Below are 26,174 nucleotides of genomic sequence, written 5' to 3' on the forward strand. Positions count from 1 at the left end.
CCTCAGACTGTGTGTCTGAAATTTTTCTGGTTCCCGGGTAAAACTCGGCGTGCCATGAAATGGCTAACGCTCCCGGAAGAAAGAGGCGGGCGTGGCTTACCCGATTTTTTGCTTTATTACTATGTATGTTTTTTGCAAAAGCTGCGCTTTATGCTGACAGGAGAACTTACAGAGGATGTAGCAGAGTCACCCTCAATATTTTATTTGTTATTAGGAGAGCAAGCGAAAGGGAGTTTATTAAAAGAACTAGAGGGTAACTACTACAAGCCTACTCGCTTTAAGGTGGTAGTCTCAGCCTTTAAAGTTTGGAGAAGAGTTCGGAAATTAGTTAACTTAGGAAGAATTTCTTATTACACCCCTTTCACTGCGGATAAAATATTACCTTCTATTTTTTGGGATAACGTCACAAAGGGATGGTTAAATAAAGGGTTAAGAAAAATTGGAGATTTATATGATGAGCATTCCACATTTGTTACGTTTGAAACATTGGTAAAAAAATATGATTTGTCTCAAGCATCCTTTTTTGAATATTTACAAATTCGCGATTTTTGTTTAAAAAAGCAAATTAAACCAGCATCAAATGCACTTGTTGAAGGGATCCGCATCAAGAAAAAGATCGGATCATTATATTCGCTATTGCTAGAGGGCAGAGTTGATGATATGAATAAATTTAATCTTTATTGGCAAAAACAGTTAGCTGCCCCAGAAGTTGACATTCATGATACTTTATGCATGGCTAAGGAGATTTTTATGGCAGCTAACCTAAAAGCTCAAGTATACAAAACGGTATTTAGGCTATATTATACCCCTAAGCGAATGGCCACATGGGGCAGTAAATATGATGGGAAATGTTTTCGCTGTGGAGATCCCGATGCTGATATGTCTCATATATTTTATTATTGCATTAAGTTGTCCCCATTTATGAACTGTTTGGATAAATTCATTTCCATTATATTGCATAAACCAATTAAAATATCTTCAATGCTTATGTTATTGGGAATTGAACCAAATGTGGATGATGACTCAGTATTAAGTAAACACAAATGTTTCTTATTCTTAGCCATGACTGTCGCTAGGCTATGTATTGCTACGGAATGGCTACAGCCAGAGGCCCCAACGTTCGAATTCTGGAGGGCTAAACTTTATAATATTTATGAACTAGAATGGAGTTTATATGCAGTGAAAGGGGTAAGAAAAAAACGTATAGGCTCATTAATTTGGGGTGCTTTAACAGGTTATTTAGAGTCTGGTTGAGCCCCTTTGCAAATATTATCAGAATCAGATAAACTAGTTTAGTGTGTCCCTTTGTCTTTTCTCCTTTCTCCTTTGTCCTTGGTCTTGTTAAGTGCTGGAAGTAAATGTTTTAAAGTTGTAAAGCTGGAAGAAAAGATAGAAGGAAAGGGGAAAAAATTAAGTAGTTAGCAATAATGTTATTTATGTTATGGTATGTTTTTTATGTATTGATTATGTCAAATGTATAAAATAATTTGTTGTGTCACCTTAAAACAACCCTGGAAATAAATAAAATTTAAAAAAAAAGATTCCTAGACTGTGGCTGGAAGAGAAATATTGACTTTTGATCCCAGAGAAGATCCCTACCAAAGATGCTGTGACACCCAATTCCACATAATATCCCTTGAAAATATGCATTAAATCCTGATGGAAGTTTTAGAGAACCCCGTCACCTGTTGGCAGTTTCAGGGAGAGAGACCTTGATGACTGATCCTAAGAGAGATTCCAGAAAGGTAAACCTCAATTTCAGAGTCTGTTGAGCTGTTGATGCCTTAGCTTCTTTCCTGATTCTATGCAAGAAAAAAGGGCATTTAATCCTGATCTCTCTGGTAACGCCAGAGAGGCTTCAGATCCTAATCTGGTTGGAGATGCTGAAGATGGCTGGAAAAATGATCTGATTCCTCGGACTGAAAGGGCAGCCTGGTGTAGAGTCCTTGACTTCTGTTGGGGGTACATTGGAGTAATACAACTTTTGATTCTGCTGTAGATACACAGAACAGAGCTAATGAATCGTAATGTCACTGGAGGGGTCTTGCAGAGACGACTTGCCTATCGATAGAAGTGCTTGATTAACAGGCTTGGCTCATCCTGCTGGAGTTCCTGGATCAGAGGACTTCACCTCTAATATGCTGGAGAAATTTGCAAAAGATTACTTATCTTCTAACATTTCTGGGGTGCCTGGACTAGAGACCTTGATTTCCCGCCAAGATAGAGGTCTGAGTCAGGTTTTGGCCTGATCAGTCAAGCGGGCCAGGAAAAAGGGGACGTCCCAAAAGTGCTATTTCCTACGTTTATTCCGACAGGAAACCTTGCACTCCGAGACAGAAAAAATGGCTGAGTGGAATTACTGCAAATTTGCCAAAATGTAAGAACTTTTCTTAGAAAGCATGCTTTTGGTGATTTAGTGTGAATCTATTTTGCCATTCTGGAGAAATTAGCATTTAAAGGTGGCCTCAGAATGACATGAAGGGGTTCAAAAGTTCAGTATATCTGACTATATCAGATATGTGCTAATTGGCCAATTTAAAGGGGAGAAGTGAATCCTGACTGGTTGTCATGAACAATATGTTGTAGCAGCCATTACACAACTTAGGGACATGGTCCCTGCGTCCAGAAAATGAATACGAACTGGTGGTGATATGAAAAGGTGAAAGTACATTTTAGGGCCTTTTTACTTGGGGTGTAGGAATATTGGAGGAAGTAAACTAATACACAACCACAGTAGTCCCTTCTGCTGAGCATTACGGATGTGATGATGGTTTTGGCTGGCTTTTTACTAAAGTGCTGTGGTGGCTGTTGATATGAATGATCCAGGTTGATTTAACTGCTGAAAGGGTACTCTTTACCTGTTGGGAGCAGATGACATCACATAACTGTGGGTGGTAGCCTAGGGGTTGTGAGGCATGCAATATTTAAGTAGCATGAGTACAATCAGGGTGTATTAGTCAACACTGGTGAAGCATGGGCACCCAGAGAGGGATGGATCTACTGACTGTACTCACGGTTGTCCTCTCATCTCTACATACTTCTGGGCATCATTCACCTCTTCCCAAGGTACTCCTTTCTCAAACTTTACTACTCAGTCTCCCTTCGCCCCAAAATAAAGTGGACTCATCTTTTCTTCTATAGCAGAAAGACATCTCTTATTCCTTCCTTCCACCTCCCCCACTGCTTAATTTGAGCCGGTAGTTGTTGGTGGGGGTCACTGGTACTTATTTTTGGGGACCAGCACTTATTTTTTCCTCTGTCGAAATTTCCAGCGAGTAAGGGGGGAAAACACATTTGAGGGAAATAAGGAGGAAGACAAAGATGGGAAATCAATCCCAAAGGGAGAAGGCAGGAACCTGTAGGAGTGAGATAAAGGGGGGGGTATAGTGGATGAAAGGGGCATACAGTGGATTCAAGACTACGGAGCTGTTGTATTCAGGGCCCTACATTCAACAGCGCTGGGTGTGGGCTTCAGAGCAGAGCTTTGGGCACTCATTTGAGCAGCGTAATTTAGACTCCACCCTTACACGTCACAAAAGAAAAGTGCAAACTATATACATGCACTTGACATTATACTCACTGTGTTCCTTAATTTTATTAATGTGTATGAAGCATTTAAACTCATTACTGAAATGTACCACTGTAGAGACTAGAGATTTATATGTGAGTGCACTAATATTCAGTTAAACATGAAGACATATAATGCTCATTTATATTTAACTTTTCAAGTTATATTGCATTTATCTTTAAAGTGACATTTGCATATGCAAACGTACTCCTCTACTCATGTTTTTCATTTATTCCTAGTGCTACACGTGCATGTATCATCATGAATTACAAGTGCACATTTAATCTTTAACTAAAGTTAGCCTGACTACAGGCCTCAATTGGAATGCATTTGGCTTTGCCAGGAGGTTTTCGCTTTCCCTTGCAGGATTATTATCATAATATTTGTTAGCTAGAGAAAGACTTATTGTCTGTATTAAATGACCAATAGGCCTGAGAGGAAACTTGGCAGTGAACCTGGAGGAACAATGGCTCAAAGACACTTTCTGTTCCTCATGTACCAGGATGTCAAGTTGTTCAAGGTTGAGAACCAAAGCTGCAGTTTGATAGGGCCTGGACCTGAACTGGTGTTGCAGATGCACTCAAGCAGACCTGATTGATCCCTGGTAATGTGAGAGAGATAAGAATGTTCGGAATCTCTTGTTACTTTTAAAGTGGTGTTCTCACAGTTGTAGGCAGATCAGAGCATATTCCCTTTAGACTTTGAGAGGAACACAACTCTTTGCTTGCCCTATTCTTGCACGTGTGAAGATTTATGCTAAACACTAATTCTTTTTGCTTTAGACTTCTACCGAAGTCTGATCATGCTGACACCTTCCTCCTTTTGTCACAAGTTCCCGATTTAGGAACCCTTAATAAATGACCTTATATTGGGTTTTTGTTTGGTAGATGATATTTTTTCCAAAGTTTATTTGTGGTACACACCTGTCTGTTGTAATCCATGCTTCAACAATTGGGATTACTACTATTCGATATATCATTCTGCTGTGCCCTAATCTGTTGAGATATTTCAGAATACCTTTTGTTTAGCTGCAGTTACTGAATTTATTTCTGCATTGCATATACACTGGATTGATCGGTAATCCAAAATAAAACCCTTTAACCATATACAATGATTCCTGGTCCTTATTGTGGAGTCAGACTGGCTTTACAAATTAGAACTGTATTGAGAACTCCCATTCAATGCTTCATGGCAGCTAATACAGGTCTATATAACCAATGGGGGCTTGACTAATTGTGTTTCAGAGTCCAGGGGTCTTTCAACCCATTCTTTTAGAAAGTCAGCACTCAGCCCCCCAACCACGGCCCATGAGGTCTCTAAATCCATGTTACACACAGCAATAATCGCTTTTCTGAAATTGTTATTACAATTCTCCCTAGAGAGGAATCGAAAGCCGCGCACAAAGCAGTCTTAATGAGTACCATGTGTCGCTGCCTGTTCATTTTTCTTTCTTATTTTAGAATTAAGCATTGCCCTCTCCCTTCGCGAGATACCATCTTGGAGCAGAATTTATCTGATAACTCTGTCTCCCCTCAAATGTTTTTGGAGCTGATGATAAGTTTTTGGTATCTGGATGAGAGTTCGCGAAAACTAACTCCCATTACTGGAGGGGTAGGAGCACCGGGTTGCAGCGGGCAGTCTATCTGAAACAGCAGGCCTAAAAGTAGAGGGGATTTTTATATTTTTAGAGATGACGCTGAAGTTGTTTGATTTGGAGCAGTTGGGTCAAAATACAAGTTGTATATTTTCTCATGTAATCGGTGTTTTCTTTCTCACTCTCTCAAGTAAGCTGTATCAGAAGGATAATGTTCCCTTTCCAAAGATCTGCCTTCACTCATTTGAATGTCAGAAGAAAAGACTCTTTCTTTCATCCTTCTGAAGTTGATAAAATGAGTGCCAATGTGTTTGGGATGAGTAGGGCCTGGTACTTAAGATACTATGGAGTTGGAATGCATAGGGTAGCAAGGGTCAGATAAAACAGTATCCTCTTTCAGTAATTTTGCACCAGAAGTCACAGATACTACAGGTGTTGGTAATTTCAGGATGCAGAATAATCTATCTGTTGTAAGTGGGACCACGACTTCCACCTTCGAAATGGCATTATCACTCAAATCATTATTACTGCACCCAATTCCCACACGGATTCATCAGTTCCAGACTCACCTCTTTAAAGAACACTACATCACAATGCGTGACCGTCCACAACCCAGCTTCTTCGCTATTACTCGCCGACTTAACTCTTGTGTTTAACCCTGTATAGCACTCCGCAGCCTTTTTGCTAGATTCAGGCTATAGAAATACTATATACAACATGTATTCATTTTGGCAATGTCTGAACCCAGGAAATTATCCAGTTGTTAATTGGTGCAGTGTTTGAAGGTGGAGGGACAGCAAGAATAAGATATTTCCACAAGATTTTTCATTCCTAGTTCCAGCAAAAACAGAATCTGGAATTACAGATGAGAGTTTCATTGTTAATTTGAAGTGGCCATGATAGGCTACTGTCCGCAAGGCAGAGCCCCCCTCCCTACCATTCCTGAGCTGATGTTCATTCTTGGACTGAGGAAAGTGGGAGGAGATGAGAGAGGTCATGAGTTCAGCACAGACAGATAGATGTGGACAGCAAATGGACCAATGGGGAGGACGGGGAATGATTAGGGGGTGAACTTTGAGGAAGATGAGGAAGGCATAGACATGGCATTAAGGGACATTGGTGGCCCTTTAGGAAGCTGTGGTTCTGTCATTGTTACATCAGGAGTGAGTGGAGGGAATAAGTGCAAGAAAGGTAGAAGGAAAACATAGAAGAGCAGATGGAAGAGGGTGGCGAGAATGAGAAGAACAAACAGCGCCAGATTCTCCTCATTTGCTTGGGAAATAATCTTGCCATTATTAAAGAGTGACGTGAGCAGTAGCCTCTGAAGTGACCATAGGGAATGTTGGGCATTAACGAGCTAATAAGTATAAAGGCCCTTGTGCAGTGTGTTAGCCAAAGGTCAATATTGAAAGTGAAGATAATAGGTCGGTTTTGAGTGAACCTTTCAGAACCACTGATGTGGACAGGCAAACACTGTTACTGGGAAATCTCTCACTAAATTGTGTTTGAAGTTTCTAGTGGCATATTTTAATACATTTGGGTAATGTGATTTTGAAGGCGTTTGGTCCCCATTTATTAGGTGTTTTGAGAGTGAAGAGAGATCCGAGAGGGACATTTTAAAATACTTAAAATGATACATTCGCAGGTTGCCAAGTAAGCGATGTTTCTAGTTTGACTTTTACGAATCTTCAATTCTTAATCTATGAGCTTATTCCAAAAATGACCTCAAGATGACTTCAGAAAGCTATTTTCTTGTTCCTAATAACGCTAGGTGTGAGAAATGAACTTTTATTTTACTCCTCCTACCACATATGATAAGGGTGTAACAATAATATCATAAGACAATACCAGGTTTTTCAACTTCAGTGAACAGTTAACAGTTGACTCCAGGCATGTTAAAAAAGAGGGAAACTTTGTTTAGCTGGACAAGGTGGATCTTTAGTCAGTTACCCTTAGACCTAATTCCCAATCCAATCTCAAGGTGGGTGGAAAGGGTACTCCTCTTGGTCCTGACAAAAACCAGTGTGAGAAATAAAATGTATTATTTAATCGCTATATTAAATAGGAAATGGGTGTAACAGACTTATGTCTGGGTCTTTTTTGTTTATCTATATAGCCGAGATGGAAAGATGTGAACGTTTTTCTTTCAGAGGCTGTTTTGATCCTAAAGTAGGTGGAATCTGTTTCTGTGCTCATCTGAAGGAAGAACAGTAGTATTTCTTCTGTGCAGACTAAGTTTCAAAAGTTAGTCAGAGTACTCTTATTAAGAAGAAGAACAAAGAAGTAACAAGGTGGATGCCTAAGATTGCTTTATTGCATGAGAGGGCAGTAGAAGACATTCTCCGTGAGATTAAAATAATGGATTTAAAAATATCTTTCCATAAGAAGCTATCCCAGCTCTGACTTCTGGGACAAAGCACCAGCGTGGGCCTATAAGGCCAACTTTAAACACAAGGGGCCTCATTTATGAAAAGTGACGCATCGCTGCGTGAAAACAGCGATGCGTCACTTTTCACTGCGCACTCCTTGCGACACCAATGATGCGTCATATTTAATGTATGACGCATCATGTCGCAAGGACTTACAGATACGTCAGTATTTCTGACGCATCTGTAAGCGCAAAAGTGACGCATTGCTGGAGTGTGTCACAAAAGTGACGCAACTCCAGCAATGCGTCCTTTCACATGGGGAAAGCCCCATGTGAAAGGGCTTGCGTCAGTCTTACGCCTGCTGTGAGGCAGGCGCAAGATTTTGACGCAACAGCATCCTAAAAGTGACGCAGTGAAATCTCATAGATTTCACTGCGTCACTATTACGAGGCTTTTTGCGGGGGAACGCCCCCTCTGCATACATTATACCTGACGCAGGTATAATGTGGCGCAGGGGTTTGAAAAGTGACGCATCTACCTAGATGCATCACTTTTTAAATATGGCGCAACAAGGCGCATTTTGTACGCCACTGGTGCGTCACAAAAAGTGACGCACCGGCGGCGCAAAACTGACGCAAGGCCTCATAAATGAGGCCCAATAAAGTTTGATGAATGAAAGGCCTCAAAGACCAAAGATTAAGCAGATGAATGTATGGGCACACTGGCATAATTCAGTGAACATTGCAACTTCCGGTGCGGATGGAGGGGAGGCACATGTTTCGGCAAGATGGTCACCTGGCTGCCCAGCAAGTGGAGGCAGAAGCAGAGATCAGCTGCCACACACAACATCACATCCCACAGTAGGTTCAGCGTTGGGGCCATAGACAAAGATGGCCAATAGCATCGGCAGGTCCTCAGGGCCGGACTGGGAACTGAAAGCAGCCCTGGCAAATTTCTGCAGACCAGCCACCGTCCGGCGCGAACCGAGCGAGTGAGCGAGCAAGCAAGACTGCTACCAGGGGAGTTTAGGGGGGGGGGTTCTCCCCCCCAGAAAATGTTGGAACGCGTCAGACCAATATGGTGGATTTAACAGCACATTTTTCATTACATATTCAATTGTATCAACTTTCAAAGCACAGTAAATAGTAGATGCTGACCTTAAAGATCACCAAGTTACCCACCCAGTCATATGTACCCATAGACATTCTTTCAGAGAGCACCAAAAATAGACACAAGAAGTGAATCAATGAGAACAAAGTAAAAGTGAGACCAGACCCCCACATGGTGTGTAGCAAGCAAGCGCAGTAAGCAACCACTACTAGGGGGAGTTTAGGGGGTTGAACTTGTCCCCCCCTCAAGAAAATTTGAGAGACAGAAAGGCCAAAACAAAGCATTTTTCAACAAATTGTTTATTAAATATTAGATTGTATTAACTTTTAAAGCATAGTAAATTGTCACTCATGTTATCACATATTAAGCACAGACATGTGATGTCACACATGAGCACACAGGCCACCGACTGAGGCTAGAATACTGTGGAAATGTCACACATAAGCATCTAGGCACTGGCCCAAGCATGGTCACACCACCAGGTCCGTAAGCATGCAAACGTCACACATAAGCACCCAGACCAGTAAGCATGGAAATGTCACACATGATCCTCCAGGTCACTGAGGCCAGAAACTATGGAAATAGCACACATAATTAGCACCCAGGCCAGAAAGCATGGAAACATCACACATAAGCACCCAGGCTGACAGAAGGGTTGGAAATGTCTCAAATGGCACCCTGGCCATAAAGCATGAAAAATTAACACAAAGGCCCTGGCCTTGACATGACACATCCTTAAATAGCCTACTTAAGAGGGTGGCACAATAAGTGTTGCAGGCCCACTAGCAGCATTTAATGTACAGTCCCTGGGTACATGTAGAACCACATTTCTAGGGACTTACAAGTAAAATAAAATTGCCAATTCAGTGTAAGCCAATTTTACCATGTTTGAAAGGAAAGAGCGCAAGCACTTTAGCACTGGTTAGTGGTGGTAAAGTGCACTGAGCCCTAAGAGCCAACAAAAATGGCCTTTTTTATGTAATAAAGTAGATGAAGCTGGATTTTAATTTGTAGGATTTGTGGTATTCACAGAAGTTAGGATTTTGTCTTAAGTTTGTCTTAAGATAAACTTAAAACAGACTTAAGACAGACTTAAGACAAACTTAAGACAAACTTAAGACAAACTTAAGACAGACTTAAGACAAACTTAAGACAGACTTAAGACAGACTTAAGACAGACTTAAGACAGACTTAAGACAAACTTAAGACAGACTTAAGACAGACTTAAGACAGACTTAAGACAAAATCCTAACTTAAGTCTGTCTTAAGTCTGTCTTAAGTTTGTCTTAAGTCTGTCTTAAGTTTGCCTTAAGTCTGTCTTAATACTGTCTTAAGTCTGTCATAAGTTTGTCTTATGTCTGTCTTAAGGTTTGTTTTAAGACAAACTTAAGATAAAATCCTAACTTCTGTGAATACCAAAAGTAGTAAGTTTAGGATTTTGTCTTAAGTTAGTTATGTGATTCAGCCCCATATTGTTCATACTGACTGCTGAGACAAGGTTAGATAAGTCCCTGTTGGCCTCAGATTCCTACAAATTAAATTCCGGGTTCATCTACTTTATTCCCTAAAAAAGGCCATTTTTGTTGGCTCTTAGGGCTCAGTGCACTTTACCACCACTAACCAGTGCTAAAGTGCTTGCGCTCTTTCCTTTCAAACATGGTAAAATTGGCTTACACTGAATTGGCAATTTTAATTTACTTGTAAGTCCCTAGAAATGTGGTTCTACATGTACCCAGGGACTGTACATTAAATGCTGCTAGTGGGCCTGCAACACTTATTGTGCCACCCTCTTAAGTAGGCTATTTAAAGATGTGTCATGTCAAGGCCAGGGCCTTTGTGTTAATTTTTCATGCTTTCTGGCCAGGGTGCCATTTGAGACATTTTCATTCCTTCTGTCAGCCTGGGTGCTTATGTGTGATGTTTCCATGCTTTCTGGCCTGGGTGCTAATTATGTGTGCTATTTCCATAGTTTCTGGCCTCAGTGACCTGGAGCTGGAGGCTCATGTGTGACATTTCCATGCTTACTGGTCTGGGTGCTTATGTGTGACATTTGCATGCTTACTGGCCTGGCGGTGTGACCAGGCTTGGGTCAGTGCCTAGATGCTTATGTGTGACATTTCCACAGTATTCTGGCCTCAGTCAGTGGCCCGTGTGCTCATGTGTGACATCACATGTCTGTGCTTAATGTGTGATAACATGAGTGACAATTTACTATGCTTTAAAAGTTAATACAATCTAATATGTAATAATACATTTGTTGAAAATGCTTTGTTTTGGCCTTTCTGTCTCTCAGATTTTCTTGGGGAGGGGACAAGTTCAACCCCCCAAACTCCCCCTAGTAGTGGTTGCTTACTGCACTTGCTTGCTACACACCATGTGGGGGACTGGCCTCACTTTTACTTTGTTCTCATTGATTCACTGCTTGTGTCTATTTTTGGTGCTCTCTGAAAGAATGTCTATGGGTACATATGACTGGGTGGGTAACTTGGTGATCTTTAAGGTCATCATCTACTATTTACTGTGCTTTGAAAGTTGATACAAATGAATATGTAATGAAAAATGTGCTGTAAAATCCACCATATTGGTCTGTTGTTTTCCAAAATTTTCTGGGGAGAAACCCCCCCGCCCCCAAACACCCCTAGTAGCAGTCTTGCTCGCTCGCTCACTCGCTCGCTTCACGCCGGATGGGGGCTGGTCTGCAGAAATTTGCCAGGGCTGCTTCCAGTTCCCAGTCCAGCCCTGATCATCACGAGGCATTACTTACAGAGATATGAGCCGTACCTTACTAGTCTATAATGACTCCCGCCGCAGCAAACATCGGTCTGAGTATGGTGGGGTCAGCTGAGCCGCCGGCCGGGTCAGTCGCCTGTTTGGTAAATGAGTGTGAATGACAGGTGACTCCCACGACAACCACTGCACTCTCCCTCTGCAGGCGCCAGTTTTGATTTTGGCAAAATGGAGCGTTATTTAAGCAACATAAGTGTCGCTCACTCAGCAAGAGTAATGGATACACTGGTTGCATTCACGTGACCCCAACACGTCACATGAATTCCGTGCCGCCTGGCCCGCAGCAGCAGGTCTAATAATGAATGCTTATTGCGGCAGCCAGCGCAGCAATGAGCAGTGGCTACTGTAGAGTTAGCTTGCAGTACAAAAAATGGGCCCCCACCCAGCAACAAAACCGGCCTCCTGCCTAAAAACCGGCCCCCACCCCTGGCAGCCTACCGGGGTATTGCCCGGTGCCAGGCCTTGTCAGTCTGGCCCAGCAGGTCCTCCAAGAGAGGTCAGGGCTGAGTTCCCCAGTCTCTGATCGTCATCGATCATCTGTGCTCCATTCTCTTAGCTAGCTGTTCCTGGATGCAATCCTCACATTAAACATTTGCAGCAATTGAGCTGCCTTCTCGGCGTCCATCTTGTTCTCTATGGTGGGCACCTCACACCACATTACATGGTAAATTATCCAGCAGCATGGATAAAACCTTAACGGACCAACTGTGATAGCCGGCTGCACATTTTAGTTATCTATTCAAGTATTTATGGCAGTGTTTTACTTACCTGTTTTACCCCTCGATAAAGAATCCATGGAGTGCAGCTGAATGAACTGTACTTCATTTGTAATAAAGTTGATAAGCAGAGCAAATATGGGGCTAGCGCCATTTAATTTCCTGTTCTTTCTTTTAAAAAATGAGGAAAGGTTATTTCTCGTTCTCAAACATTTGGGTGCACTGCCACCCATTCGTTGTACCAGAAACTGCCTCAAAGGGTATTAATTCATAGATCTATGTAACAGTATCATTCATGCACGAGTATGGGCGTCCGCAGAAATTTTTCCAGGTGGAGGCTAACCTGGCAAATGAAGGGGCGTGGCTAATGTTAATCATTAAATGCTAAAGTGGCAGACAATCAGGTTTGGGTAATGCTCAGACCAAGCTGAGAAAAAAAAGTTGTTAATTCTGCATTTGAAACTGGACAACAATTAGAGCACACAAGAACACTAAAGTTTCTTTGATTCCTCTCTGCCTTCCTCTGAGGCTAGGTTTCTTGGATACCTCACTGCCTCCCTCTGTGACCAGAAGACTCCCTGAGGAGAGTCCACAAGTAACCTGCTACAACAACACACCCTCGCACGTGAGTACTAAGACAGCTGTTCTATGTACATGTGTGTTACAGCATCTTTTTAACTTAGGGTCACTCTCTTCAATCCATATAAATACTAATGTTGTTTTAGTAATAACTCCACTCATTGGCACACACAATCCTGGGGGTTCCTAGCATTTATTGTACAAGCTGATCCCGGAGGGGCACCTTTATGGAGAGTTCAAGATTTGACTTCTCCATTTTAGTTCCTGAAGGGAGCAGCTAGCCTATTTAGCGAAAACAAGTGAGCATTAGCAAACCCAATAGTTTGCTTGAAAATGCTCCTTTAATAAAGGTGACATATGTGTGTGTGCTTGTTTGTGCGTGTGTGCTTATGTGTTTGTGAGAGTGTGTGTGTGTATACGTGTGTGAATGTGTGCATGTGTGTTTGTGTGTGCATATGAGCACATGAGTGCATGTGTCTGAGTGTATGCACCTATGCGTGTCTGGTTGCATGTGTGGGTGCGCATGTGTGAATGCGTGCATGTGTGCACGTGAGCGAGTGTGTGCATGAGTCTGAGTTATTTGCTGTGTATTGGCGGGAAACTGTGATGTTAGCAGGCATTTTATAAAGTGACTTACGACGAAACGCATCATGCCGAAGCTATTTCGGAAATAAATAACCTACCTGGATCCCCGCTGTGTCCATCTGATTCTTCCTTCGGTTTGAATCTTTTGTTGCATATTGTGCGCGCCAGCCCGAGTCGCGCTGGAGGGACCCACCTCACAAAGTGGATAGAGTCAATAAGGGCACATTGCAGCATTGTTTTCCAGGTTACTGGGAGTATTCTGACCCACCGCACCAGCATTTGAACAGTACCGCTGCAGCCGCAGTCTGTGAACTTGCACTGAGGAACCAAGGGCCACTGTTTCCAAGGTTTCAGAACTGTCCTCATGTGGATACTTGCGGTAGAGGCGTCCTGGGGACCAAGTGGGAGGTTTTGACTCTGCAACATAGTTGGCCAGGACACCCCACTTCCTAATTCCGTCCTGGATCCCAAATATGGACACTGGGACACGAGAGGAGCACCTCACCCGGCATGCAGTGAGAGGTGCATGCTGGGATCTGTAGTCTGCCGATGCAGCTACAGCATACTGTGAAACTCTGACCCGGCCCCCCAGGACAACCACCAATGGTAGAACAAGTGGGTGTTTATTTGCTGTGTACTGACAGGAAACTGATGTTAGCAGGCATTTCATATAGTCACTTACGACGAAACGAGTCATGCCGAAGCTATTTGGGAAATAAATCACCTACCTGGATCCCTGCGAGGAGGAGTGCGAGGCGCCTCATCATGAAGTTGAGGCCTCTCGCAGAGAACAGCTCTGCTCCCTGCGGGACCCAGAATTACGGACAAAAGGCGTCCATAAAAGCTTGGGCATCCGCAGGGAGGGCAAGGAGGAGCGCTCCAGGGAGGGGAGTGGGGGGGGGGGGGGGGGGGCAAGCGCCCCTCCTTGCCCGCCCTGCGGACGCCCAAGTGCATCATACACATCACGTGCCAGTTCCCTTTTTTCCGCATGAACCATCTTCACTCGTCCTCAGTGATTTCCTAATGCTGAGCCGCTGCCAAAATGCGCTTGGAATTTTGATCTTTGTTGTTTTTCTCTTCCTGTCTTCTTACTTCATTTCGGGTAGCTTATGCTGCAATACTGGCATTAAGCCAAGCACGTCCAGACATTAGTTGCCTGAAGCAGCTGACGTGCTCTGTGTTTCTTGCATGGGAAACACTCACTCTGTTCATGTCACCTCCGTGTGTGCTACCAGTGGTGGGAGGTATCTGGAACCGCTTGAGTTACCTGCTCAGTTCTGCAGGTAACCAGGCATGTTTGCTTTAGGAAAAAGAACCAGAAGGTGTGTACAAAGTTTTAACCATGGGGTTATGGTCGCAAGAGCTTTTTTCCCGGTTATGTAGATAGGTACCCTACCCATGGGACCCCTCCCCTCCCCCCGTGTGGAGGTTGAGGCCTCACAGGCCCAGAAATGTTACTAAATCCTGTATAAACAATATCTGAATCTAAAGACCAAGGGCCATATTAACAAGGGGCGGCGATATTATTATTGTCGCTTTAGAGCGGCGAAAACATTATTGCATTATCAACAAGAACACGCTAGCGCGTGTATCCTTGCATTAGCGCCCCTTGTCAGCACGCCTCCCATCGCATCGCTAATGAGATGCAAAGGAGGCATGCCTGACAAGACTCCCTTGGGAAAATATCGCTAACCCAGCTTCGTCATATTAACAACAAGGGTTAGCGATATGTAAAATCACGTTAAGTATGCCTTAACGCAGGAATTTAACGTCTGTTAAATTCCTGACTAAGGCATACCTAACATGGGGGGTGGATTGTGTGGCTAAGACCACAGGCCCTGTCACCAAGGATATCACAGTTTTCCATGGAACATTGCTGGAAAACCAGCGATCTTCCATGGAAAACATTGCTATCACTGGAATAATTATCGCCATTGCGCTATGCGTTGTTAATACAGCGCGAGCATGGCGATAATTATCTGCGATAGCCGGCGATAAAAATCCTCACGCTAAGAGCGATAATTATCACTGCAGTTTGTTGATATGCCCACAGGTTTCCTCCAGTATAAGGCAGATATTAACTCAACCCTGCACTGCAGCTAGTAAGGCTCTACTCGTCAGAGGCCACTTAGATGCTTCAAAGTTTGTTTAAGCAGACAAAACACAGAGGCAGATCCCTAGGAGTACAACTTCCAAGTGTGAGTAATATCCTCAAGCTGCCCGTGAGATCTGAACCAAATGACAGAGTCAGGAAACTACAGACAACAGATGCATTCCGACTCACATTCTAATGTACCTCCCAAACCATGAGAGCTATGTTCAAGAACATCAGCTATGGACCCCCACCCATACCTGATTGGACACATTTGCCCCTTCCAACACTTTTTCTCCTCTGTCAGGACACTGTTTCATTCTTCATCATGCTCTATAAAATAACCACATTATGGAGTACCATGCCACCTCCTTTTTTCCAGGGAGTGATAGTATTTCAGAGGTGAAAACATCTTCACACTTAGAACCCCAAGTAGGAGCTTTGACCTGCAGGTATGTTTGGCGTGATCTCAGGAGTGCCTGGGACATAGACGACCACTAATGCATGCATCCACTTAGTTATGAAGAATGGCTGTGGTCAACATTTCACACACAAAATCCCTATTAAATGTTCTTTAACCCGTTAATTGCTGCCGTCGGCCAATGGCCGTCACAAGCGCTACCTCCCCAGTGCTGCGCACGACCGTTGGCCGACGGGCCAGCATTCGTTCTCTGAACGTTCAGCACTGGGCGCTGAACGTTTGACGCTGGGAATGGGTTAAAATTGCTGAGGGAATGAAAGAGGCCAAATGTGGGTACCCATTTACACTCTTACTTTTAATACACACAATCATTAAAAGCAAACATACCCCAACCCAGGCTCTCAAATTATCAAAACCAGACATTCTCCATTTCATTCAATATCAGGATGACTTTTTCCAGCGGCTAAAGGAAGGACCCTACAGAAGGGTTTTTACAAAACATTTCGGGATGGCCTCACACACTCCCTGGTTGTCATGCTTCATCATTGGCCATTCTGCGTTCGCCAGAGGATACTCTAGTGGCTGGCGGCCGGCCCTCGCTGTGATCAGAGGGACTGTTCAGGGATATATCTGAGGGATGGGGGATCCTAAGAATTAAGTACCCCGTACACCTGCCTTTTCAAATACAATATGTATTGATAGGTGATGTAGGGGTGATTAAAAACAAACATGGGACACTTGAGGCATCATTAGGTTGCCTGTGTCCTATTCAGGTGGACATGTTTTACCCCAACACTGGCCCACACAAGGGTCTGGGGCTTTCTTCAGGACTAGGATCTTATTTTTCCCTTTTTGGATTCCCAAGAATAGTGTCAACACACACTGAGTGCACACTTAAACATACTGTACCAATTCCTAATTGCTGGTCAAAGTATATTACATAGTCCCCAATTTTAGGACAAGAGTTCTTCATGGAGGAATGGGACGAGGGGAGCCTTGTAAGTCAAGCATTCGTCAAAGGTTTCGCCCTGCTGGAGGCACCTATTCTGGTGTCACCTTCCTCCCGCCAGAATAGGTGACTCTAGCAGGATGTGGCGCAGCGGCCAGGGTGAGTGACTTTGGAGCGCGGGGCTCAAGGTTCAAGCCCCAGCTCAGCATCATGTGACTTTGGGCAATAGCTCACTTATTCTCCCCGATGGCCCAAGCGCCTAAAGACCCTTATGAGTGATTAGTTTGCGCTTTACAAATACCGGGTAATGGTCCAATATGAATGAAAAGTCTATTTCGCCTATATCTTCCATCAGGACATCAGATGCCTTGTCTGCCACAATGCACAGAGGCCAGTCAAGAGCCAAACGAGTTGACAAAACTGTCGTCTTACCTTGTCTCCGGCCTGGGGGCGCATCACAGACACGCGGTCGTAACCCTTCCGCAGCAGCACCCACAGGGCGTCCAGCTTCCCCTGCAATCGAGGGAGAATGAGACAGGGATTGAGAAAATGGCTGTAAGTGTGAGTACATTTTCTCAATGCTCTTTGCTGCAGTGAACATAGATATTATATTTTCTTCCCATTCACATGTTCTGTGAACATGGAAACTCAGAATATCATCGTACAAGAATATCAAGGACAGAATATCGAGTGACGAAGAATCCAAAGTTAAGTGCATACAGGGAAGTATAAATGCTCTATTCCCAACTCCACATCTATGTGCCTTTAAGATATATGGACCGCGTAAGTACATCTGTGTGGAGTTAGGAATAGAAAATCTATAGTGATAATTATGTGCACTGCCCGTCAACCAATCTTAACAAAGTTATGTGATATTTTTCAGCTTTGTATGAAAAAATTGCGGAAAATAAGTAAAGGAATGTGGGGGTAGGGAGAGCCTTCGACAGAAGCAAATGGGGAGTAAGGAAATAATGACACATACATAGAGTGGGTTAAAGGATGGAGTTTTCTATAGTGCATGATGTAAATTGAAATACCTCCAGCAAATGCACTGAAAGGTGTAATTGCCCAGCACATTACTGGATGCATTATTCTATTTGTGCATCATTGTAAGGGGCAATTGACCACTTATATGATACAGTAATCAACAGTGTGTTACATACCAAAAGTACCTTCGCGTAGGCTGATTGCTGCTCACTTTATTTGATTTGTTGCTGTCTCTTCATGAGTGCTCATCGCCAATTTACACTGCCTGCATCCTATTTCTTTTAATTTACTCTAGATATGCATCTTTTTCCTGTGTTGAGTGGCCTATGACTTGTCAGGATTCACAATTTGTTTTACCTCAGCCGTGCATTCAGTTCTGTTTATTCTCCAACCTACATCTCTTTTGTTTTCCTCAGTTTCTTATCTTTTTGTTGTAAATGTGTTTATGTTGCACTTCATGCACCTGAAAATTGGTTTGATGTCAGGTAATCTGTTAATGCGTTGTAGATCATTAGAGTGGCCTGTACGGCACCTGATGCAGTGTTCTGTGTGTTGACCAGAGCTTTGCTTGTATGGTATTATATGTAACTGTGCCTCGGTTTCACGTGGAGTGGAAACGAGCCCACTACGACACCTCAGCATGTAAGGCATTGATGTGTTGGAAGGGTGAGGGAATGCCGCATGGCCGCTGTGAGGAGTACTTCAGTGTGGTGGGGGGTCTTTGGCGCTGTGGTTATACCATGTTGCTGTTATCGTGTGGCTACTCTTTTTCATGGCGTGGATGAAGGAGAGTGAGAGACAGCTCTGCATGTGCTCTTGCCTACCATCCTTGAGTGAGATTTGGTTCCAATGTGGGGTTATTTATTTGGTGTCCAGGCACTACTTTGTGACTACATTTTTTTCTGTCACATTGCAATCAGCTTAGCCTTGCTTTGCCTCAGTTTGTCCTCTTTCCTTGTCATCTTCAGCAATCTCTCTCACTCCGTGCCCACCTTTCTCCCAGAGACAGCATTCCTAATTGTACAAGTACCTCAGCTCTACTGAGGGCATGGACTCGGGTCTGACAGGCAGCATGCATGCCAATAATAGAATCAGTCCTCCAGTTCCTCTTCCCCTGCTACAGCAGCCACCAATCCACTTTAGTTTGCTCTTAGTATTGCATGCCCAACTGATAGGAGGCAGGATTCAACTTTCTTCCCAGGTTGGTGATCCATCACATCAGACAGAACGGATTTCCAAAGCGCACCTGTCCTTTCCGTCACAACAGGTGTGGTTGTTACTCTTCATAAATGCCATTGAGAGGATTCCGGACTCTGAATTCAGGTGCAAGGGTGTCTGTGTTGGCGCTAGGCAGCTACATTTAGCACCAGCGCTAGGGAGAACACATGGGTATGCCATATTTTTGTGAATACAGTGCATCCCTGCATTTTGAAAATGTCAGAGAGTGGTGCTGCTAAATTTGGCACGGCTCCACACTCCACATTTTCTTGTGAAGATGCCCCCGTGTGTTTATTAAGCTTCCCGAAAGACAATAAACCCTAGAGCATGGTTCTTTTGATGTTAGTGGCTGTATTGCAAACATGTAACCAATAAACCTGGTCTCAGTATCTACACTTTACCACCTTTATGTAACTTTAGGCAAAACACTTTACTTCACTGCGCTTCATATTCCTTGCCTGTCAAACTTAAGAGTTCTTGAAGTAATGACATGATGCAGTTCAGGAAATCTGCTTTAGAAAAAGTCACTTGTTTGTCATTTAATAAATGATGATGTTGCTTCACATGATATAATATTGCTATACATAAAGTGCACATGGCAAATTAGTCTATTTGTTCTCTCGTGGAAACATTGTCAGGCGGTGGAGAGGATCATTGAAGTTGCGTTAATCTCTACAAACAAGGTTATGTTCACTCAATGTAGTGATGCAACCTAATGTACTAAAGTGAAAAAGTAAGGAGCCCTTCTTTGGATTTTAAAGTCTTATCATATTCACATGACGTGTGACATGCCAAATCTTTCACTAGCTTTGCTAGTCTCTTATGGTCTGGCTGATGTTGGATTTACAGGCTCACAGACGTTCAAACCCTGAAAGATGGCCCATTTCAAAATGGCGTTTTAGACTGTTAGTTTTGCCCCAGCTGATTGAAACATAACAGAAACCATGGCGACGTTGTTTTTTACTATGTGATTGATTATAATGCGATTACAAAAATTGACTTGTGCATGCGAATTAAAAGCCTATCCAAACCCCGAAAGGAATCCAGCTGCCATAGTCTTGATGAGTACCGGCTTTGGAGTGACTGAACATCTGGACACACTCAGTCCCTGGCATGCCGAACTGTGACGAACCTAAAGTTGTGAAATGGGTGGGAGGAGGGGGCCATGGGGCAAGGATACGGCCTTCCAATCGGCGGCAAGAGTTCCCAATTGGCTTTCTAATGGGTACAAAGTCTTTTCAAAAGAACAAAATATTCTAGCTGTTCGGGTTGGTGAGTTCGGAATGTACAAGTCTTGTTATAGTACACACAGTCATCAATTTGACAGATATCCAGTTCGTGCAAATTTAGGCTAATGGATGACTTCCGGTCGAGGCATATGACCTCATCATCAGTTGCCGGAGAGGTATCCTGGCACTAGGAGGGGGAGACACAGGTCCGAGCATCAATTGTCCTTGTTGTGGGTTAGCTGTGTCTGGCCTGGGTCACACCTAAAGGAATGCGCATGGGTATGTGTGGGCCCATCTTCAGTGTTTGCACTGCAATGTTTGGCATGCAGTGTTACTCTAGATCAGAGGTCTTCAAACTTTTTGATGCCGAGACCCCCTTGTAAAACCTTTTTAGGCGTAAGGACCCCCTTCCGACAAAAGTTTCTAGAAACTGGTACTCCTCATCATCAACTTTTGACAACCATAAATGCGCCTGTTAGACCTCATCACATCCCTCCATCATTCATCCACCCACACTTTCACACATCCATCCATCCACCCTTTCATCCTTCCATCCATACATCCATCCTTCATCCATCCACCCTTTCATTCTTCCATCCATACATCCATCCTTTTCCCATCCACCCTTCCTTCCATCCACCCATCATTCATCCACCCACCTTTTCACACATTCATTCATCCATCACTCATCCATGCAACCTTTTACCCATTCATCCATCCATCCACCCTTTCATCCTCCCATCCATACATCCATCATTCATCCCCCCACCTTTTCACACATCCATCCATACATCCTTCATCCGTCCACCCTTTCATCCTTCCATCCATATATCTATCCTTCACCAATCTATCCTTCATCCATCCACCCTTTCATCCTTCCATCCATACATCCATCCACCCTTTCATCCATCCATTCACCCATCATTCATCCACCCATCTTTTTACACATCCATCCATCCATCATTCATCCATCCATCCTTCATCCGTCCACCCTTTCATTCTTCCATCCATACATCTATCCTTCACCAATCTATCCTTCACCAATCTATCCTTCATCCATCCACCAATCTATCTTTCATCCATCCACCCTTTCATCCTTCCATCCATACATCCATCATTCATCCATCCACCTTTCATCCACCCATTCACCCTTCATTCATCCACCCATCTTTTTACACATCCATCCATCCATCATTCATCCATCCACCCTTTCATTCTTCCATCCATACATCTATCCTTTACCAATCTATCCTTCATCCATCCACCCTTTCATCCTTCCATCCATACATCCATCAATCCATCATTCATCCATCCACCCTTTCATTCATCCATCCACTCATCATTCATCCACCCACCTTTTCACACATCCATCCATCCTTCAGCCTTTCATCCATCCATCCACTCATCATTCATCCACCCACCTTTTCTGTGCCTCTCATGGGGGGGGGGGGGGTCAGTATCTCTCTGTGTCGTCTTCCTTCTTCTTTCCAAGCTCGTGTATGTGAGCCCGGCTGTAACAGCTTCAGGGACACACACACACAGTCACACCCAAGTACTAGACAGGTCTTTAAAAGACCTTTAACTTGTTAATGAGTCGTTGATGTTTTTCACACCTCGGTGTGAATTAGGCCTCCAGCCCAATGCCAGGAACTGCACTCTGCAGAATCTGCGACCCCCCTCCCAGGACTCCACGACCCGCCTGGGGGTCGCGCCCCACAGATTGAAGACCGCTGCTCTAGATTCACCCTGCTGCCCTCTGTTGACAAATGAATACAACTGCAACAGAGTAAATAAAAGAGGTCACAAAGGGCCCTGCTATTGTTATTGTTGGTATTTGTATAGCGCACTAACTGCCATTAGTATGCCGCTCCAGTGCTTTTCAAAAGGGTGACCTTTCCAAATGCTTTCCATTCCCTTTGTATACCATAGTCTGATTCAGTTTGTGAAGCTGTGTTGTTAGGAGAGTACATGAGAATGAGTCTATGTTGGGTGTTGGAAGTCCCTCAAAGAAGACCAGCACCAGCCTAAGAGGGACATGCCAAGCAGTTCACAGAAGTGTTATGGCCATAGTCTGGTGCTGTGAGGTCTCCAGAAGTGCTGAATTTGAGCCAGTGGTTTTGGTGCTCAGCACTAGTATTTAATAGTCAACACTGGCACTTATGACAGCCTACCACATGGTGGTGCTGCATGTGTAATTTGGTTGGAGATGAGAACAACCACAGTTGTTTATTAGTTCAATATACATTAAAAATGACTACTACTACTGTTAGAACTGCTACTCAGGAGGGTTAGTTTTGGGAAAAAACTACAAAACTGGATGCTGCTCCTAAATCTATTTGATAAAAAAAGATTAATGTTGGCAGGCATTGTTACGTGACATCATATTGAGCAACATAAAAAAATCTAAGAAGTAACAGTTGAAAAAGTGTAAGGGTCACATTGTGATGGATGATTTGTACATCACAAGCTTCAAAGCAATCTCAAACAGGCCTTCATCACCAGTTAACACTCTCACTTTGAGTGTTCTTATTGGTCAGAACATGGCCTGCTTGTTCTAACAAACATGTGTGTTAGGGTCACCATACAATTTATGTATTTATTTATTTTGAGAGTTTTATGATTCTCTATAAGACAGTTAGATGGCTCGCCCCAAAGGAAATATTATTAACAATCTTACGGGCGAATCTGTTTGAATAAAGTAAAGGTGCAGTCCCTGAAAAAGTAGCAACAAGATGAAAAACAATTTGACAATGGACCTGGTCATTTTTAATGGGTTCGAGGATAAACCAAAGGCTAAATGGAACCTTGTTGCACCTTCAAGAGCTGGAATACACATATTCTAATCTATTGTGAAAACACCATTTACTGCTTACTGTAACCAACTTCATATTGCTATTGTGTTTGTGATATCTCACAATTGTACAATTCTATTGTGATATTAAAGTAACCATATAATAACATGGGCTTCTGAGCCTTGCCCAGTGGGTGGACACAGATTCCGTGAGCCCATTGGCATCCACTGTTTTACCTTGTTTTTATTAATTATTATATCGATTTGAGCTGACAGAGTGCACTCTTCGTGCTGCCATTCATCCCGTCCATGTTCTTTTTTTATTTTTTATTGTTTAATTTTGTTTTTATTGAGAAGCTTGCAGCAACCAATACACAGCCCCAAGACGGGACCCAGCAAATCAGATATGCCAAATAAGCAATACAAGCATTTTACAGTGAAGTATAGAAAAAAATACATTTTGCCTAACCCAAATACCCCCCACCCCAGAACCTGGCACTGAAAGAATGAGTTGAACCCGTTATCACAGATAATTGGGAACATGGAACAGACCTAAATGGCGACCTCCATCCCATCACCTTAAACAAGTAATACATCAGTACAACTCCCTACTGCAAATCTGGATTGCCTAGCAGGGACCCAGTGAGCAGGGCCCAAAAGTCCTTGGGCCGCGAGGCCTCAGGCAGTTCTTCTGCGTAAATCCCCAACTGGTCCCTGCAGTCTAGTAAGTCTCGGACCCACCTTTTCCCTGTCGGGAGAGTGTTAGTCCCCGAGCACTGTGCAACCGCCCGCGTAGCAAACAAAGTGGAAATAGCCACCAGTCTCCGATTGCATGGCTTTACCCACCCCAGTATGCAGACAGCAGGCTCACACGTCACAGTCTCCAGCACCACCTCCGTGAGCACATTTGTGACCTTAATCCAGAACGCCGGTATGCCAGCACATCCCCATGCAAGATGTAGAACGTCTGCATCATCCTGTCCACACCACACACAACTAAGCATGGGCGGAAAATCCGTTTCGCTCGCGGATTTTGCGGATTTTCGGTAAATTCGCAATCCGCGAGATTCGCGAATCTCCCGCAAAATCCGCAAATCCGCGAGCAGCGGATTTTATGGCTTGCTCGCACTGTTCGCGTGAGTTCGCGGCTTCCCAGTACAACTTCGCGCCCCGCGAATAAGCGCTAAATTGCAGAAATACGATCTTAACAAAACTGAAACTACTTACCAGGTTCAAAAGTTCAGGCTCATCATTAGTAGCCATTTCCTGTAGTGCTTCCTGAGGGGCCCCTCCAGAGTTCAGTTGCCAGTTGCAACTATTATGTGACCCTGCTCTGAACCTCAGAATAGTTACACATATGCCACAAAGGTCCTGAATTACAGCTAAGGGAGACAAGCAGGAGCCAGGCTGGAAGTTCAAATCCATTAATCAGCCCCTAATTCATTATTGTCAGTTGGGGCAGGGCAGGTGTTGTAACTAATTTTGCAACAATGAAAGCACTTAGCAAGTGCAAAAGATCACTAATCAGGAAGCACTAAGGAAGCAGGTGCCAGCTAAAAAAATATTCTGTGACACATTAATCAGCCCCAAATTAATTCAGGTCACTTGAGGCAGGGAAGGTGTGCTTTGCTTTGCCACAATAATGTACACTGACTGGACAACCAGAGGGTGCTGTGATGAAACAGAGGGTGGCATGGGTGGGCCAGAGGGTGGCATGAGTAGTCAGAGAGTGGCAGTGGTGACAGAGAGTGGCAAACACAAAAAAAAAAAAAATCCGCAAATTCGCGAGAATTCGCGGATTTTGCGGATTGCGAGTTCGCAAATCCGCAAAATTCGCAAACGCGAGATTCGCAAAATTCGCCCATGCTTACACACAACAAGTGATGTCCCGCAGCCCAAATCTACGCAGTTGAACAGGTGTGTAATATAGCTGATGCAGGTATTTGAAGTGTATGATTCAGAGGTTACAGTCGCCGTCATGCGACCTGTCAGCGTACAGCAAAATTTCCAAGCATCCAGGGACTATATGCATTAAGTATAAAATATGACCATAGAAGAGGTCCTGCAATGCAACTTGAGGAGTGTCTTGCATCCGCACCGGCAGGTCTAGTGAGTGGCAATGGCAGGTAAGAACATCAGGGACCCTATTATGAAAGTGATTCCTTTCCATAACAGGGCCCATGGAGTCGATGCATCATCAGAGAGCCTGTCTGACGTTTAATCTTGCCCTACCAACACTCAAAACTGCTTCTGAGACTTGCAGTGGTAAAGGGTGGATTTGGCAAGCATTTATATTCCTTCAAAGATAATTTTACCCACAACATCTGACTCCTTCAGGAACTGTTCTCATGGCTAAGACTTTGATTTTGTTCTAGTGGTGCAGAGGGCACCAGTTACACAGAGTTCTACAGTGTTGTGAGTGCTGCCTACAAATGACAAAACCATTGGCTTTTTCTGATACTACTGTAGAGTTGTGGACCCTGGGCCCACATGCTACTAAAAGGAGTGAGGCAGACACATTGAGTATGCTGATTAACTGGCAACGAGAACGTGCACTCTGGCCCTTTTATTAGCAGGCCTACGTCACTTGTGACGCCTGTTTTCAATGGGTATGGGGTGCGTATGTGTGTCCAGCCCTCCAGGGAGTGGCTGGTAAACTAAGTGCATGCTGAGGCACTAGAAGGTGTCCAGCAGGGCATTACATTCCTCCCAAACTTTAATAAAACAAAACCAAGTCCAACAACCTATAGAAACAAACTATGCACATAAGACACCACTCAGACTTTCTGCCTTGAGAGGCAGTTTGCAGGACAACGGTAGACAGGTGCAATGGATAATGGTGAACAAGGGCAGCTGGGAGCACCCGGGCATCTCGGTACATGTCCATAATTTAACCAGCTACTACTGGGTATGAACGATGTGTCGATGGAGTCTAGATTCTTTGGCTGCCTGTCCTTTGAATCAATGTCCACTGTCACATTGTAGGCTGGACCTGTGTGCTCTTGCGGTGATCCTCTTGGTGTCACTCATGATGCATCTGGAGTGTCAGTGAAATCCTACAAGAGAGTCTTCTCTTGGGGCAACTGGGCGCTGTGATGACAAGTCATGCCACGACTTGGATGGCGTTGATAATGCTTGGGACATTCTCCTCTTGAAGACAAGATGCCGCCAGGTACCTT

The 26,174-nt window shown here is 43.8% G+C and overlaps 1 protein-coding gene across 1 annotated transcript in view; it reads right to left on the reverse strand.

The window, feature by feature from the left end:
- Positions 1 to 26,174, reverse strand: part of ANTXR1 (ANTXR cell adhesion molecule 1) — a 487,726-nt gene that overhangs the window by 42,012 nt on the left and 419,540 nt on the right. Inside the window, exon 17 of the mRNA XM_086943491.1 lies at positions 17,203 to 17,283. Within this exon, the coding sequence (XP_086799617.1) occupies positions 17,203 to 17,283 (81 nt within the window). The remainder of the gene's footprint in view (positions 1 to 17,202; positions 17,284 to 26,174) is intronic.

Source organism: Lissotriton vulgaris, chromosome 11 (genome assembly GCF_964263255.1).
Source record: "Lissotriton vulgaris chromosome 11, aLisVul1.2, whole genome shotgun sequence".
Lineage (NCBI taxonomy): Eukaryota > Metazoa > Chordata > Amphibia > Caudata > Salamandridae > Lissotriton > Lissotriton vulgaris.